General features: G+C 38.1%; 1 protein-coding gene across 1 annotated transcript; it reads right to left on the reverse strand.

Annotated features, from left to right (window-relative positions):
* Window positions 1–176: 176 nt before the first annotated feature.
* On the reverse strand, window positions 177–12,836 carry LOC116710647 (macrophage-stimulating protein receptor-like). The gene is given in 23 exon segments (XM_032549800.1): window positions 177–911; window positions 1,359–1,495; window positions 1,576–1,741; window positions 2,027–2,136; window positions 2,336–2,517; window positions 3,198–3,278; window positions 3,359–3,565; window positions 4,256–4,342; window positions 4,592–4,754; window positions 4,846–4,992; window positions 5,112–5,342; window positions 5,458–5,554; window positions 5,689–5,759; window positions 5,761–5,869; window positions 5,972–6,111; window positions 6,201–6,330; window positions 6,843–6,928; window positions 6,930–7,007; window positions 7,136–7,306; window positions 7,383–7,502; window positions 7,594–7,770; window positions 10,762–12,045; window positions 12,658–12,836. Coding segments are annotated over 22 exon segments (4,122 nt in total). The 5' UTR covers window positions 11,962–12,045; window positions 12,658–12,836; the 3' UTR covers window positions 177–679.
* Window positions 12,837–16,359: the final 3,523 nt, after the last annotated feature.

Genomic DNA, 16,359 nt, shown 5'->3' on the forward strand with positions numbered 1-16,359 from the left:
TGTTTCAGGTTTCAGGTTCAGATAGATACAGTGCTGCTGTTTGAGCAACAACTTTGATTGGAGGTGTTTTACCGCACTGCCAAAGCCTTACTGCAGAACAGTTCTCTTTACATGGAGGCCTTGGTTGCCCTCTAGTGAATAAATATGAGAATGAAATGAGATTCTGAAAAGCAAAATAAGCTCTTAATGGTCCTGCAGGTTTATTGTAGTAGTTCTGAATATGTGAATTAAATTCATGTTTTGAAGTCACAAAACATATTTCATGATATATCCATGTATAATAAGAACAGTAGTAAAAAAAAAAAAAAACCAGTACTGCTGACCTATGGGTATTAGTCAGAGGTCGCTGAAAAACATTCCTCTGAGGTTAAAATACTTACATTCATTTCGTCTCATTTGTACCAGCGCTGCAAAAAATCTTTACAATTGTTTTTTTTTTTCTTTCTCCATTCTGCTACATAGAAATGATGAGAAACTGCCTGAATTAGTTATCATCTCCAGTAAGAACTTATTATTTCAAATATCAGTAGTGATTGGGTTTGAAAATCATCAACTTAATAAAATAACTCCTTTCCGTATGAAGAAATCCTCACTGCAATCTGGAGTCTCTCTTCCTTTCAGGGGAAAGAAGAGATGCAACCAGTTAAGGTTGCATCGCTGCAACCTGCAACCTGCTACCCTAACTGGCTGAGTGGTCATCTGAGTCCAAGTCCGAGGCCTCAGCCTCATCTGCAGAACCACTTAGAGGCGGATACGGCCTTGGCTGGTCCAAGTTGATGTAAGTAACCTTCAGGTTGATGTAGTGTTCTCCATCCAGACTGGACAGGATCTCGTCCACTTCTGCAACCAAGCTGTGGAAGCTGGGTCTGTACTCGGGTTCTGGGTCCCAGCATGCCAACATAATGGAGTAACTGTGGATGATTTAAGAATTTAAGAAAATGACTACAAGAGAAGTTAAATCTGGAAACAGGTTCAGAAACAGAGGTTGTCAAATTCTGAACGATAGCAACCACCTCCTACAAAGCTTCTAATTTGGGATTTTATGTGACATAAAAGCACACAGTAATAAATATTTGTAAAATCGTAAGGGAAAAAAAATCGGTCTCGTTTAGTACAGGATTTCATTTCAATCAGAGCTCCACTTCTTTTGGATACGTTGTTACCAGCTTTGCACAAACCAGAAACTTCAACTTTTTATTCTTCAAAACAATAGCTCAGGCTCAGTCAGATTGGTTAAAGAATGCATTTGAACAATAATGCTACAGATTCTCAATTGGATTAGCCCATTTATTCATACTGAGAATAAATTACACATAGGTAATGAACATGAATGCAAAGGGAGCTAGTGTGACGCTTACAGAGGATCTGGGCAGTACTGTGGTTGTGGAAGTCTTCGTCCCTTCATCAAATAGTGTGTGATGTCATATGGGTCCACATCTGGATATGGGCTGGCTCCTCTAGTTATCAGCTCCCACATTAAGACGCCGTACGACCACTGGCAACACACGTGCACTTACTGAAGATGCAAATTTACTATTGAGTATGTCAAACTTTCTGAATATCAGCCACACTCACCACATCTGACTTTGTTGTGAACTTCTGTGTCTGCAAGCTTTCGATTGCCATCCACTTCACTGGCAACTTTGCTCTTTTGTGATTCTGAATGCTGTAGTACTCCTTGTCGTACACATCCCTCGCCATGCCAAAGTCTGCAACTTTTACTGTGAAGGTTTCATCCAGCCTTGAAGAGAGGAATCAGTAAAACAATCACCTCCCTCATGCTGATATTTTTCATGCAATAGGTGTTTTAAGCAAGTTTACATATCCCTCAATCAACAGTTTAAAATAAAATTTAGCAAAGTATATGCTAAATACATCTAACACTACAAACATGTTGTTTTTTTCACTTACTTACTGTATGTTGGTCAAAAGCATTGAATCCTGGTAAAACACATTAACGTCTGCTGTAACTTGACACTGATGTTTCACAGGCCTGTAATATGAACAGGGTTTGTTTCACACTCACATGCAATTCCTTGCCGCCAGGTCTCTGTGAACAAACTTTTTTTGTGTTAAATACTCCATACCCATGGCAACCTGAAGCCCGAATCCAATCAGATCCTTCACTGTGGGGTTCTGTGAAAGAAAAATCATTTGTAATCAAAGAAGCTATCTAGTTTGGACAACAGATATATATATATATATATATGTATATATATATATATATATATATATATATACATATATATATATATAATGTATATACTGTATATATAGTGACCTTGACATCCACAATCAAGGTCACTGCGTCATACAGTGTCATCGGTAAACGCACCCTTTGCTCAGATCGGATGAAGTGACGCAAATCTCCATGTTTCATGTATGGCAGAACAACCAGAGGAAGTCCTTCCTTGGGCAGCATAATGCCCAGCAGAGACAGTATGTTGGGGTGGTGAAAGGCCTTCATGATGATGCCTTCTCTGAGGAACTGGTCCACTTCACCCAAATCTGTGATTCCTGTTATTATCAGATGCACTCTTATTAGCAAAGATCTATTTCAGCACAGACAAGTCTTTTTCACAAACAAACACTGAAAATGTTCAGGACAAAAGGCAAAGTAATTAGTTCTACACTGTGAAATCCAAACAAACTTCATTATGAAAACACATGTACACTACCTATTTATTGGTCAGCCAATTTCCTTAATTTTGGGAGATTGGTGATCAATACTTTACATGTGAAGTCGATCTTATATTCCCATTTTTTCTATCTTGGCAAAGGTCTCCCATGAGACAGGTTTGACTAATTAGACCAGTTCATCAGGTGCATGTTTGCAGTTAAATATAGTCACCCGACTGTTAACAAGTTAGCGACTTTCTTGCCGAGTTGGCAACAGTGACATTTCAGCGACATTAAAGACTAAAACAAATTGGTACCAAAAAATCTGAATCGGCAGGTCAGTTGTTTTAAAGATCGATAATTGGTGATCAGCCACAGAACTGCAATCAGTGCACCTTACTACATATTACCAGCATTTGTTGTTAATATATAAAAGGTTCTACCTAGCATTTCATTTAGAGTGATGGTAGAACAATACTTTCGTATGACACCACAAGATAATCTCCAGAAATTTTTCAGAATGGTGCATAATGAAAACTCCAGTGATGTTAATTTCCTTTATAAACAAATGCACTTACTGTTTAATGACTTCACAGCACAATGAATTTCTTGTTTATTACTATCCAATAGGTATCCGTGATAAACGGTCCCAAAGTGACCTGTGTGAAAAGAAGCATTGGATGAAAGAAACTACAAAGTGAAATGCGTTAATGTTGTGTAAACAAGACAAGAGATTTACCTTTTCCAATAATTTGCCCCTCCTCGATTCTGAGCCTCTCAGCAGGAATCAGCACATCTTTAACTTCCTCAAGCAGCTCAGGATTTGAGCCAACCACCGAGACGTCCCTGGACATTAAAGGGATGGCCAGATGATCATAGCTAGAGGCATACATTAAACCCTGGAAGGCCATTCCTCCTGAGCCCGATGTCTGGCTCAACGGCTGACCTAATGCAAAAGGTAAAAAAATAAGGAGAAAAGAAACATTTAAATTAACATTTTAGCAGTTAACATGCGCATGGGTGGATTTGCACTCTTTAAATTGTTTAAAAATTTATAGTTTAGATGGTGAAATATGCAGGATTTGCAATTTTGCTTTTAGGAGCATTACATTAATAGAATAGCACCTATCAGGCAACCAAACATGTATTATTACATGTAATAAACAAGTCAAGCATCAATCAGCAGATCAGAGTTTGCAAATTTACGATTACCCATTGATGGACTCTGATCAGATAATCGAAAGGCCAAATGCTGAAATTTACTTTCTCTTTTTAAGGAATGCACCACCATTTTGAATCTATAAATGCATCAACAACTACCATGTCATTTAACAGACTTTCTTTGAGTCTAATAAAAGAAAGGAAAGAAAATGAGAGAGTACCACAGACTAGACTCAATTATTGGCAAATTTCAAACATATTATTTATAACTACATATAATCAAATGCTTAGTAAAGTTCAGGTTTTAGCATTACACATGATTCTTGTATTACTTTTGTAAAACCTGCTGTTGACATCAAGTAAAAGAAGCTCCCAAAAATGTTTAAACTATTAGAAAAAAATCAAAACAATTAGCAAATTCATATTATTTATATTTGTACTTCATAAATCATGTCCAATGTGTATTATGTCTCACTATATCTGTAGTCAGATGTTGGAAACTGGTCAGTCTGGATGTTCATCCGATTTCGGGGCACCATTGATAAACTGCGGTCTAAGAGGGCTGAAATAAAACATTTGAAATAACATAAGTAAGTGAAAAGTAAAATTAAAAAAGAGAACTTGTTCAGATTATTAACACAGTGGGGAATAATAATGTTTTGTTTCCAAATACACGAGAAATCATGGTAGTTTTTTTTAACATATTAGTCAATATTATTAGGATCACATTCAAATGTTTTCTGTAGATTTCCACCATGTTCACTTATTGCATATTTTCAAACTGATTCATGAAGTTTTTTTTTCTCCTCACCTCTCTCTTTTTTCCTCAGGTATCTCATCACAAACAATGCAAGGCCAGCACCTACAACGAGTGCTGTAATAATGCCCAGCACAATACCTGCAATCACAGTGTTGTTGTTGGTTTTGTCATAGACAACTGTACCAACATAGAGGTCTTTCCCATTTACAGACACCTGCAGCAGGCAAAGCAAAATGTTGTTTTATTTTTACCTTTTACTTTGCGTTAAATTTGGTTTAAAGCAAAAATGTCATTGGTTTTCTGACCTTAAGTGGCAATCCATTGCTGGGGAAAACCATGCCATTAGGAATCCTGCAGGTTAACTCATTTAGCAAAACTACATGTTTGCAGGGCTCATTGCCAATGCTCATTGTTATTTTCATGCATTTGTCCACTGATTGTAGTTTCTCGTGCTGTCAGGTATGTAAAAATGATCAAATATTAAACATTTGTATTATTTGAAGCATCATAGTTATGCAAGAAAAGCAGAAAGGTTTTTTTTTTCCTGATAAGATGTTTAAAATCTTCATACATGCAGCGAAACTTCATTTCCTCCTGGTTTCAGAAGGAAAATGTTGTCCTCTTTTTCCAGCTGGATGACATTGGCATCTGCGTGGTAGGTGAACTTTGTCTTATTGAAAATATTTTGTCCATCTATGAGAATTGAAATGGTTCCAACATTAAATTCATCCTCTGCCGTCTGTGCTGAAAAGGCCGGGGTTTGGCACTCCAAGTATGTGGCGTTTCTTGAGTTGTTGCAGTCCTCGAGTAAAAACAAGCAAACAAAAAAAAAAACATGTAAATGTTTAAAATCAAATACACAAGTACTAGTTTATTTTTCACATTTCGGTTTGTAATTGATCAAACAGTTGACTTACTTGCTGAAGAGAAAACGGAGAATTTTCATGTGTATACCGAACCACGACCTTGTGGCCTGAACCCAGATTCTGACCTTTTATAACCAGCTTGGAGCCGCTGCGTGGCAGGATAGGCGTTAACACCAATAACATTGTGATCATTTCAATTAACAGAAACTACAGTTTTTATGGCAAAGTTTGAGTTAAATTTCATACTGATACAGCAGTGAAGTTACTAAGTGAGAACCCCACCTTCGAAAGCTGCAATGGGGATAGATAGAGGTGATGACAGGATTTTTCTTATAGAAAAACTTTTTAGCCGTCAGTCACTTCAAGGTTGTCAATTACAACTTTCACCGGCACTTCCCCAATGCTTTCCGCAGGTGGTGTGTTACAGATTATTTCAGACAAATCCCCTGTTTCCTTAGGATCACTAAAAGAAAAAAAAATGTTGGTAAAACTGGAAATATGTGATGTAACAGTGTTCCAACAGTCAGCAAATTTCCGATAAGATTTAGAAACCTGTGTGGCTCACCTTGGAACCAATGTGCATTTTCCGTCTGCAAATAGAACCTGTCTTTGGCTCCCAGAGTAAAGATGTTTGCCTAGGACAGTAACTGTTGTTCCTCCAAACATGGGACCATAGCGAGGCTTGATGTCTGTTATGCTTGGCTCCTGATAGAGGTAGATGAATTTCTTTTAATTTCAGTTATTTAGATGAATTATCTGGATATTTTAGAAACTTTAGAAAAAGCCATTCTTACCACAACAGAGAAGCCGGACATTTGGACTGAACCTTCAATGGAGTAGTCGCCCTCCACCTCTTCCTCATGTATTTCCAGGGTGATATTCAGGTTTTGGTGTGGTATTGTTTCATTAATTTGGCACACTAGCCTGTGTAATAAGCATGTAATCATATTTTAAAAGTAAAGTATTTCAATGAAGAAGAGATAGAAATATGCATATCATGTAATCCCAACATACAGCAGCAGTATCACACTTTCATGCTTTCCTGATGATGTGCCACAATGTTTGGGTAACCTATAATCCCGATATTGTCTAAATGCTTTGGTTGAAGTCGACAAACTATGGTTACACACTTAAAGCGGAAATGCTGCCTGAAGTTATCACTTCAGTCAAAAAACAATAATTTGAGCATTTTAAAATCTTGACCACATGGTCAAGTGTTTAATACAACAGAATTTTGTATCTCAAAACAAAATTTCTTTTCCAAATATTCTACTGAGTTCCTTACTTTCATGAGGGAAGTTTCAAAAACTCCCAATTTAAACCAGTATCATTCACCCTAAGCATTAGCTAACAGTGGCAAACAGAGAGCAGTGGAAGCAAAACAAAAGCTGAAAAAACAAATCCTACTGCCAGTGTTTTGTATCTGTGCTTCTCACACTGTAAAGTTGCTTTTTTTGGGCAGGACAGCACACAAGGCTCCAGAATCCACTCTAATGACATGTGTTCCCCCGCTGATGATGGCTAGGTCGCCGAGACAGAAACTCTGAGCCACACAGTGTCACCTCTGTCTCCCCTCCAGCAGGTACCGTTTTAGGAAAAAACTACAAAATAAAAAGAGATAATATCTGTGCAGTGGTGTAACAACAGCTGATACAGCAATTTTCTAATGGATTTTGTTTGAAATCTGTACATCACATCAGTTAATTAGTTACAGTTTGCAGCCTATTACCTGAGTTAAAATAGGTGCACAAGAGTCTTTGTTCCAGGCGGCGGTACATTCAGACTTCCTGGAGCACTTTCCAGAACACCAGCCGCATTTCATGAAGCGTGGAGCCGTCAAACAAATGGGGCATGTCAGAAAATGATCACATCCTGGTCCTGTAGTGGGCACCTTGAACATCTTGTTTAGGAAAAGAAGATAAAAAATGTAAATAGAGAAAGCCCTTTGGGATAATGTGTGCATATAGTAAATGTACCTTATTTCCTGCAGTGAAGATAAGTGAATCCTCTGAGTACACAGCTGCTGTCCTGGATATTGTGACCTCACCCAGGGAATAGTTGGCAAAAACTATTGGGTTGTGCAGAGTGAGAATCACCTACAACCAATTAAAAAGTAAAGGGCAGCATTTTACATATTGTTTAATACACTGACACATATTAAACAAGATAAGTACAACAGCCTTTTACCTGTAGTATCCTGCCATCTGATGTGCCAAAATGACCGATGGTATGATTGTCTATGATGCTGACCAGAACAGACGTGAACAGGACATCTCTCATCCTGCTGTTGAAGATATCCAGCCTGTAGTGCGGCTTCGAAACCAGTGTGGCTTTATGTTTGCATGTGTAGTTTCCTTCAGAATTCTGCAGAAGCAAAAGAGCCCACAGTCGCTCAAATTAATAATTCAAATACTTTCGAAATCAAAACCAGCTTGGATTTGCTTCAATTAGCAATTAGCTCCTATACAGGTGCATGCCAGTAAATTAGAATGTGATTGACTTTTGAGGTGTGAAGAAATCCCAAGTTACTTAAATAGCAGCATACAGATCACCTGCATTGTTGAGGCTGGTGTCCCTCATATTCCTTTTAAAAATACTTTATTAATTCTCTGAATTTAAGTAAGGTACGTTTTCCCGACAGTAATGCCACAGTCAGAGAAGCAGGTATTGTTACTTCTGGTGCTAAGTCCTGATGCAAATTGAAGCAGGAATTTCTGTGAAGCACAATGTGCTTTAAAATGTCTGAGTGCTTTAAAATCCGCACAAAATCATTTGTGCGGATTTTGAACTTAATTACACTGGACCAAATCTAGTTTTAGACTCATTAAATCATCTGTGCATAGACATCTATCTCTCAACGTCTAGCAAGTTGGATTCTGTGTCTCTCCACTTCCATACTCTGGGACCTTGATTTCCAAATGAAATGTAAATTTTACTTTGAAAAGGAAAACATGACTTTGGACCATAAAGCACAAGTTATTTCTTTTTCTCTTTGGCCCAGGTTTAAAAGTAGCTTAACACAAGGAATGCGAGTGTTTAATCCTATTTCCTGGACATATCTTACCTGCTGGTCCCTGAAACACCTCTGTAGCTTAGAAATCTCCTCCAAATTTCTGAATGGGATTTACTTCACATTCTTCAATGTGCCTTGAGCTCCTTAACTTACACACTTTTTATTTCCCTAAGCTTTCCAAATATTTCTTGAATACAGCACTATTTTGTGAGCAGCCAGGTTCCATATAAACAAGCTGTTGTGGCTTGCCCTTCTTGAGAGAGTGTCAATGTCAGTGCAGAGCAACCTTTAAAATAGTCATCTTCCGAGGGGTCAAAAAGTAACATTTCTATATTAGTCCCCTATTAGTAATGCTCAATTAGTCTCAATTCACACGAATTGAGACTAATAGACGAATTCAAATGAATTTAGACTAATAGGGGACAAAAAAACTACTTTTTGAGGATGTTCTAATTCACTGACATCCACCTATATCTCCCCTGCATTTCCACTACAAAGATGACTTGGAGAACAAAAGAAACAAATCTGTTTCATTCATGAATTTAAAAAGTCTTCTGGCTTTGGGGTCAGTTAATGGGAGGAGCCTCATAAAAGTTGTAAAAAATCATGTTCCCAACTTTGTTGACTTAGTGACTGTTTCTAAGTCTAGTTTGTTAGGAAGTGAAACTATGCTCTCTGCCTCCAAGGGTACTTAAATGAGTGCGTCACAGAAGTTTTAACAGGCTGCCAGAAAGTTAGGTCATAGTAGTTAAAACAAGTTCCTTGTTCAAAAAATGCAGGATCTGTTAAACTAATAGTAAGCATTCCACTTCCAGGCAGCTAGCTGACCTGTCCCGTCCTGCTGTAGCTTGCTTATTTCACAGAGTAACTTGTTTGCGGTTTTTCAAACTGATGGTTGTTTGGCATTGCTTGTATTTTTTTCCCTTTGTTGATCCTCCTCCTAGCACAGGATGGTGTTAATCTCACAGCTCAATGTTTATTTGCCAAATTCAACATCTAATACATACACTGATTGATTGGTTAAAAAAAGAATTTGCATTTTCTTCCTGCTTCACAGATGAGTTGTATGTGTTTTGAACTTGCTATTCTGAGGACGACTGTTTACTCAGATTACGTTTCAGTGAATCTGAGAGACTTACTGCTATAAAATCCTTTCATGCTCCAACATAAATCCTACTTCATATTACTCAGCTGAGATGATAACTCTGACCCTCCTCCTGAAATTCCAGTTTTTATCAGAAGGATTAATAACTTGCGTTTGTTGACAATGATTCCTGTGGGTGTTCACACAGCTGAAAAAGCTCAAAGGGCACAAATGGAAGTTCATAAAAAGGAGAAGCCACTCCTTTTTTGTTACAACCTGTAAAACAATAACTGAAGCCTGTGAAACACTGGGCTAAACTAGACTGATTGGAGGTGTATGAATTTGGCAATTTCCTTTTTTTCCTAATGTGCTTGAAAATAAGAACAGAGAAGTTTTTAAGAAGATAAGATGTAACGCACTTGTATATCAATGTTGTTCTAAAATTGATTCTCATTAATGTGAAAAACTTGGTTCACCTGTGGTGTAATTTAAATTAGGCTGTATTATTCCTTTCCAGAAATGAAAAACAAATTGGAAATACTCAACTTTGTGTAAATACTAACCATTCAATCTGAAACATTTTTTATGCCCTCGTCTGAGGGAGAGTCAAACTTGCGTTAGAGCCATATCAGAGCAATGATGTGTCAATGTGCAGGTTAAGATACTGACTCAACTACCACTCCCTCTTCTCTCACTGGTGTCTGCTCTTCCTCGCTTTTTTCACATAAGCAAAAAGACATATAAACAGTGTCTTCCAAAATTTTTCACACATACATTCTTTTTACATTTCATCAATGCCACACATCATCCTAAAGACAGCCATACCCACAGAGAAATATCATGCTGTGAGGATGTTTTTTTTTTTTTTTCATTCATGACAAGGTAGCAGATGAATGAAACAAAACGCAGGACAGCCTGGAAGAAAACCCGTTAGACGTTACAAAAAAGTTGAGCCTGGAGCAGAATCTAAACTTCCAACAGGGAAACGGCCCTAAAAAATACAGTCAGAGCTACGCTGGAATCCGTATGCCAGAAGTTTGCAACCTGCAGTTTTAGTGCCCCAGAGGCGTATTTATTATTCCTGATGTTCAAGATTTCCTTCATCAAGTTCCTGTCGTGCAAAACTGGAAGCCTCACTGCTGTGTTTACAGGTGGTTTCTATTGCGAAATGTTTATCTGAACATATCACTTCCTGTCTACGCACAGAGCGACCTGTACATCACTTTGTTGACACTGAGACATAAAAAAAGTTACTCACTTCATGCAGGCAACTCTCACACAGCTGGAAGTGGCAGAGGCCTCTGGACAGTTGCTCCGGTCCTGAGGTACAACATGCCTCCACACCCATATCAATCGCATTGTTGATTTTTTTCAAAGGAAAGGCGCACAGGGCAGAGGTCGCCTGACGTTCCCCTTGCTCGTTGACCACTGTGAACACCCCATACAACATGTTATCCCTTTCAGTGACCCTCAGCTCTTCGGCCAAGTCCTTCCCTGCATGCCCAAAATGGGCGGCCTGCAGCCCGTTATACACAATGTCTCTGTAGCCACTTCTTTTCCTGCGCTTTGGTTCATACCGGCACTCCAGCACCACTTCTCTGTACATCCATACCTCTGGAGTTGAAATAGGCAATCGTCCCAAATGGGTCTGAAAGGCCGAGTTGTTCCTGGAGGGATCTTCCCTCTGCAAGGACAGAAAGTAGACAAACTCTTCGGTGGAAAAACTGTAGATATAGTCAATCTTGTAAGAGTTAAGTAAATTGGGCAGCACTGTCAGCCCATCCATGATTTTATAGAAGCCATCTTCAGTTGAAAGCGGCCTTAGCACTGAAATCGACCTCCGAGGATATTTCTGCACCACTTTGTCATTGACGGAAGCTGCTACAAATAATAAAGCAGTGTCTCTGTCCTCGACGAAGGTGATTTTAGTGCCAAGAGGACTGGCTATACAGTCAGGACAGTTTGTAAGAGAGTTCTGCTCCTTTTTGTAAAAGCAGGTAGGTTTAAGTTTTGGTTGACGAAAATCGATGCGGTAACAGATACCATACTGTGTGCTTCCACAAATGTATAAGTATGAATACAAATCTGCAACAGGATCCAAAACAAGAACCGTGTTGTCTGTGTCCACTGGGTCCTCCGGATCAATTTCTATGTCACACACTGGACAGGTTTCACAGTCAGAGCTGCCTATGGGTCCCGTCTTCAGCTCCCATTTTTTTCCCATGGAATCATCAACTGCAACTATAGCATTCTGACATCCAAGATACACTTCTGTTTCATCTGATTCCTTGTTTACCACAATGTTCTGTATGATAGTGTTTGTTTGGAAGTAGGGCAGAGAGTATTCTACACTGAAATTCACCCGCACAGGGTGAAGAGAAGGACATTTTTGCTGTCCTGAAGCAATTTGTGCTTGTATCCATATGCAGATTGCCAGCAAGGTAGTCACAGTGACCATTTCCACGTCACAGTCCACTTTGACTGAGCACTACCTGCAAGACACTTTCCAAAAAGAGAACATTCTGGAGAGGCAGCAGAGGCCCTGTGGGAGAAAACACAGCAGGAATGTTGAGATTTAACAGGCAAGAGTGCCATAACATTTTATTTCAACATTCAACAGTGATACACAAACTCAAATGGGGGTGGACTGAGTAAACCTTCGTCATTTCAACTAAAAGTGGGAGAATTGTCAGGCTAAATATAAGCAAATTATTAATAGAGGCACTGAAACTAACAGTGCTATGAAGTGTGGGTTGAGACAGTTGCAAACAAAAAAAAACGAACTTGGGAAAAGATTAAATCAAAAGTGGAAGGGTACTTGTTGCAACATGTAGAATAGCGATGGAAACTTTCAGGCCTGCTTAGTAACATAAAAAAATACTGGCTAATAACTTGACATTACGTCCTCTACTGGCGGGGGATTTTATTTATCCAACAGCTTTTTTTTTTTCTTTACATGATAATCATATTGAAATTAAGTAGTCTGACTTTGATCATAAGAAATTTTAAAATGTGAATTTTTGTTTTGATTATGATACATTAACTATCTCAACAAAAAAACCCAACAACATAGGACTGATTTAACCAGTTTAATTGAACAGTTAACTGTAAGTTTATTCAAATCTCCTCCTGAAAAGTAAGAAGAGAATCTTACCTCAGTCGGAAAGTAAAGAAGTAGCGTTAAAACCTGTCCTACTGACTCTAAAATGTATTCCTGTCGGGTTGCCCTTTCGTAAGAGAAAAATGTTCAATAAGACCGAAGCTCAAATCTGGGACTATTCACCTGCCAGCGTCGCAGTATCACTCAGAGAGAGCTCAGATTGTCTGGGAGCGAACTGCTTGTTGAAACCAAACTAGCAGCAGTATGAGAACTCACACGGGATCTCAGCCTTCAAAATAAAAGCGCTCATATGCTCCTTACTGACGACAAACTGTATTTGAGATTAGGGGTAATTTGGGTTTTTTTTATTTACTATTTTATGTATAAAACCATGCAAGCGCGCATACATGTTCCAAATTAATATTTAGAGCCAGCATTGAGTACTGGGGTTTAGTATAAGATAGTCGTGGTATATTTTGTTAGGATTGCAGACAGGAAACTCATTCTTTAGCCCGGCGGACTTGATTTTATATTGCACGTCTGGGTGCTGTCCTTTCAAGCCGCACCCGCAACAAGGAAGTATAAAACTCTTGCGAAATTTGCCCACCTTTAGAGGAAAGTATCCTCATGGTTTCCCTCATAAGATGATACCAAATTATTCTCAGCAACGTTTTGCCATGTAGGCATGCAGGCTTGGGGAGGGGAAGAAGGGGGGAGTGTAAAATCCTGAGCAAAAAAAAAAGAAGAAAAAAAGGGGGTTCTGCCAAAAATGGATTTCTTTCTCATGAGGGATGGGATTTTTACTCCCGCCAGGAAATTATGGGAGGAATGTTTACTCTCCCCAAGCAGACCCCCTTTTCTTTAATATAGACTCCAAAAAAAGGAAAAAGAGGAGCTAAATGCCAGTGTTGGGTCAGCTGGAAAAGCTAACTTGTTTGTGTAAAGCAGGCATGAAATAAGCTTTACGCATTGTTTTTCATTGTTCCCTAACATTTTAAGTTTCTTTATGAGATGTCATTCATCATAAATTACCAATCGCAAGTGCTATTGATAACATCATGTCTAATTTGACATCTAAACGTTAATGATCAACCTCTGAATCCAAAGTTCAGTAAGCTGTATCCCCTCTGGCAAGATACACTCTAGTGTCATTTTTCAAACCACGACATTCCTTGGCCGATTCTAAAAGAGAAAACATTTGATGAATACTACGAGATTACTGGAACAAAAAGAGACATAACACCCAAAACTATGCTTCTATTCAAGGGCAAGCACCATGCAAGGCACAAACTGCAAAGCAACAAACCCTTAAATAAATATATCAGGTGCTGAATCAAGCAGAAATATATACGAAATGTTGCACCACAGAACTTAAAACTGTATGCAATATTTTGAGGGAAGAAAATTTGTCTCCAGATGAAGATTCACGAAAAAAAAAAAAAAAACTGTCCCCGACCTCTACCCCCACAGGAGCATTAATATATCTAAAAAAATTTTTACAACAAAATAGCTTGTCTCTGTCTGGAAATGTAGTGGAGCTTTATCATAGGTCAGGGAATATTTAATGTTCAGCAAACATCTTGGACAAACTTATTCTTCAAAATAAATTTATTTGGACAAAAATGTTCAACTAGTTTCTATTTTGTGGGAAAGAGAAAAGAAATGAAAAAAAAAAGTAACAAGTAGCACTATTAGAGTAACGCTATTAGAATAAAACATTTAGCTATAATAAATATTGCTGAATAAATAGATGATGCAATCTCTTTAAACGTAGCGTAATATTGCCATAACAATAATAATAATCTTCATCTGAGATTGTACAATACAGAGCCTTATTATGACTCACTGCAGCTTTTCTGTCATTGTTGAATGCAGAGTACTGATTGTGTCTGTTCCTCATTTCATCCCACATTAGGATTGTTGGTTTCCTGCCATCTGTCTCAGCTAATGCACTCAAATGTCAGCAAAATAAAGAAAACCCATAAAAAACAGATTGTGACAGAGTATTATGGGAAGTACTACAACTCATCATGACTTAAACATATTTTCTACAGATATTCAGATCATAATTTATAGAGGGTTTTTTTGTCCTAATAAAAAAAACACTCATTTGCAAATATTTATCCAATTTCTATGCAAAAAAAAAAAATAATTTGAATTTTTTTAAGCAGATTGTTAGTTTAATATCATTTTTTTGTTTCTACAATTACTCTCTCCTTCTCTTTCAGGTCACCTTGTTGTCATGTGTTGCCATGAAAGTGGCAAAACATGACATAAGTGGTGCTGACAAGGAACAGGTATGTTCAATCAACCTCACTGGGAAAAAAAAAACATTGACAGGAGAGAGGAGGCTGGCTTGTGTAAATATGTAAATATTTGTTTTCTACAGATTTAATTTAGCCAAGAGTGTGTGTGTGGGGGGGGGGGTCATGCAGGCGTGGGTGCGTGTGGGTGTGCATACAGAAAGTATGAATTTTGTCTCCACCACTTTTAATAAACAGTAGGCTGGTCTGCAACAGGGTGTTCGTCTCTTTTATTGGTGGTTGAGGGAGGTGGAACTCACATCATCTGGCTGTCAAAATGTAAGAAAAATATATTTTTTAAATAAATATAAAAAGTTCAGAGCACTGCAGCTTCGGATCCTATCTGATTTGTGTTTTTTGGGTGTGTGTTTTATGCTGCCCTGGCCATTTTTAAGCATGAAAGGTTTTAACTTTGACTTCAAACCTTACATTTGCTATGTCAAAAAACACAATTTTGCAATTGCTTTGTTTCCATTAAATTAAATTAAAATCACAGGTGATTAAACGTGATGAGTTATTAAAACCATGACAGCAACGGATGTAAACTAACACTCTTTATATATCAGTCAGCTACTGAGTTTATTTGGTTATTTGTATGTTTCTACAGTGTATAAAAATATCTGACTTTGTTGGCTATGGATTACATGAATCAATTCTCAGATATAAAAGGCTGAACCTCCCATGAACCCAGTAAAATACAGAGTTGCTGTGGAGGGCCTCATTTTGGGGAACAACTTTACACATCAGACAAACTACTTTTGAAATTTGACTCTTTTTCAAGATAGTCAAATTATTTTAATCTTTTTAAATGCATTTGTTTTGTTTTATTTATGTTACTGTTGTGCAACTTGTAAGTTTTAGATGTTTATAAATAAAATAGCTTTGACATTGACTTTGGTTATCACTTCTGCAGTGTTTTAGACTGGTCCACAAACAAAAATATGTTGGGGGGGGTAAACAAAAAAAAGCACAGGGTCATCTTGCTGACCATCTTGAGGAGTCTGAATATTTGAAGGGCATGAAACATTTTTAACACAGCGGAAGTGGGAGAGCTGCTGGGGTGTGCAACAGTGCTTAAACATTTATGTAACAGACTGTCAGTGAACTCACCAGAAAAAAGACTGAGATGCAAGTGCGTATGTGTGCTGTAGAGAAGAGATAACAGCCAGAGACAGATTGTAACCATGTACTGCTGTATGGAAGCATTTCGTATGATTTGACTAGTAAAGCGACTTCAACTCCAATTCAGTGTATTTCTTTATAAACGTGCAAACATCACAGGATGGTGCATACGCAGGACAGTAAAAAAATAAATAAATGAAAACGCAGAGGGCTTGTCAGGAAGGCCAGTTCTTTCCTCTGGGCTATAATGGGTGAAGGAAGGTGGCTGGGTTCATGTCGATCAAAAACAACTTCTCGTACCTCCTGGGTGAAACTGGTGATACTTAGAGCA

This window comes from Xiphophorus hellerii, chromosome 20, assembly GCF_003331165.1.
Source record: "Xiphophorus hellerii strain 12219 chromosome 20, Xiphophorus_hellerii-4.1, whole genome shotgun sequence".
NCBI classification, from domain to species: domain Eukaryota; kingdom Metazoa; phylum Chordata; class Actinopteri; order Cyprinodontiformes; family Poeciliidae; genus Xiphophorus; species Xiphophorus hellerii.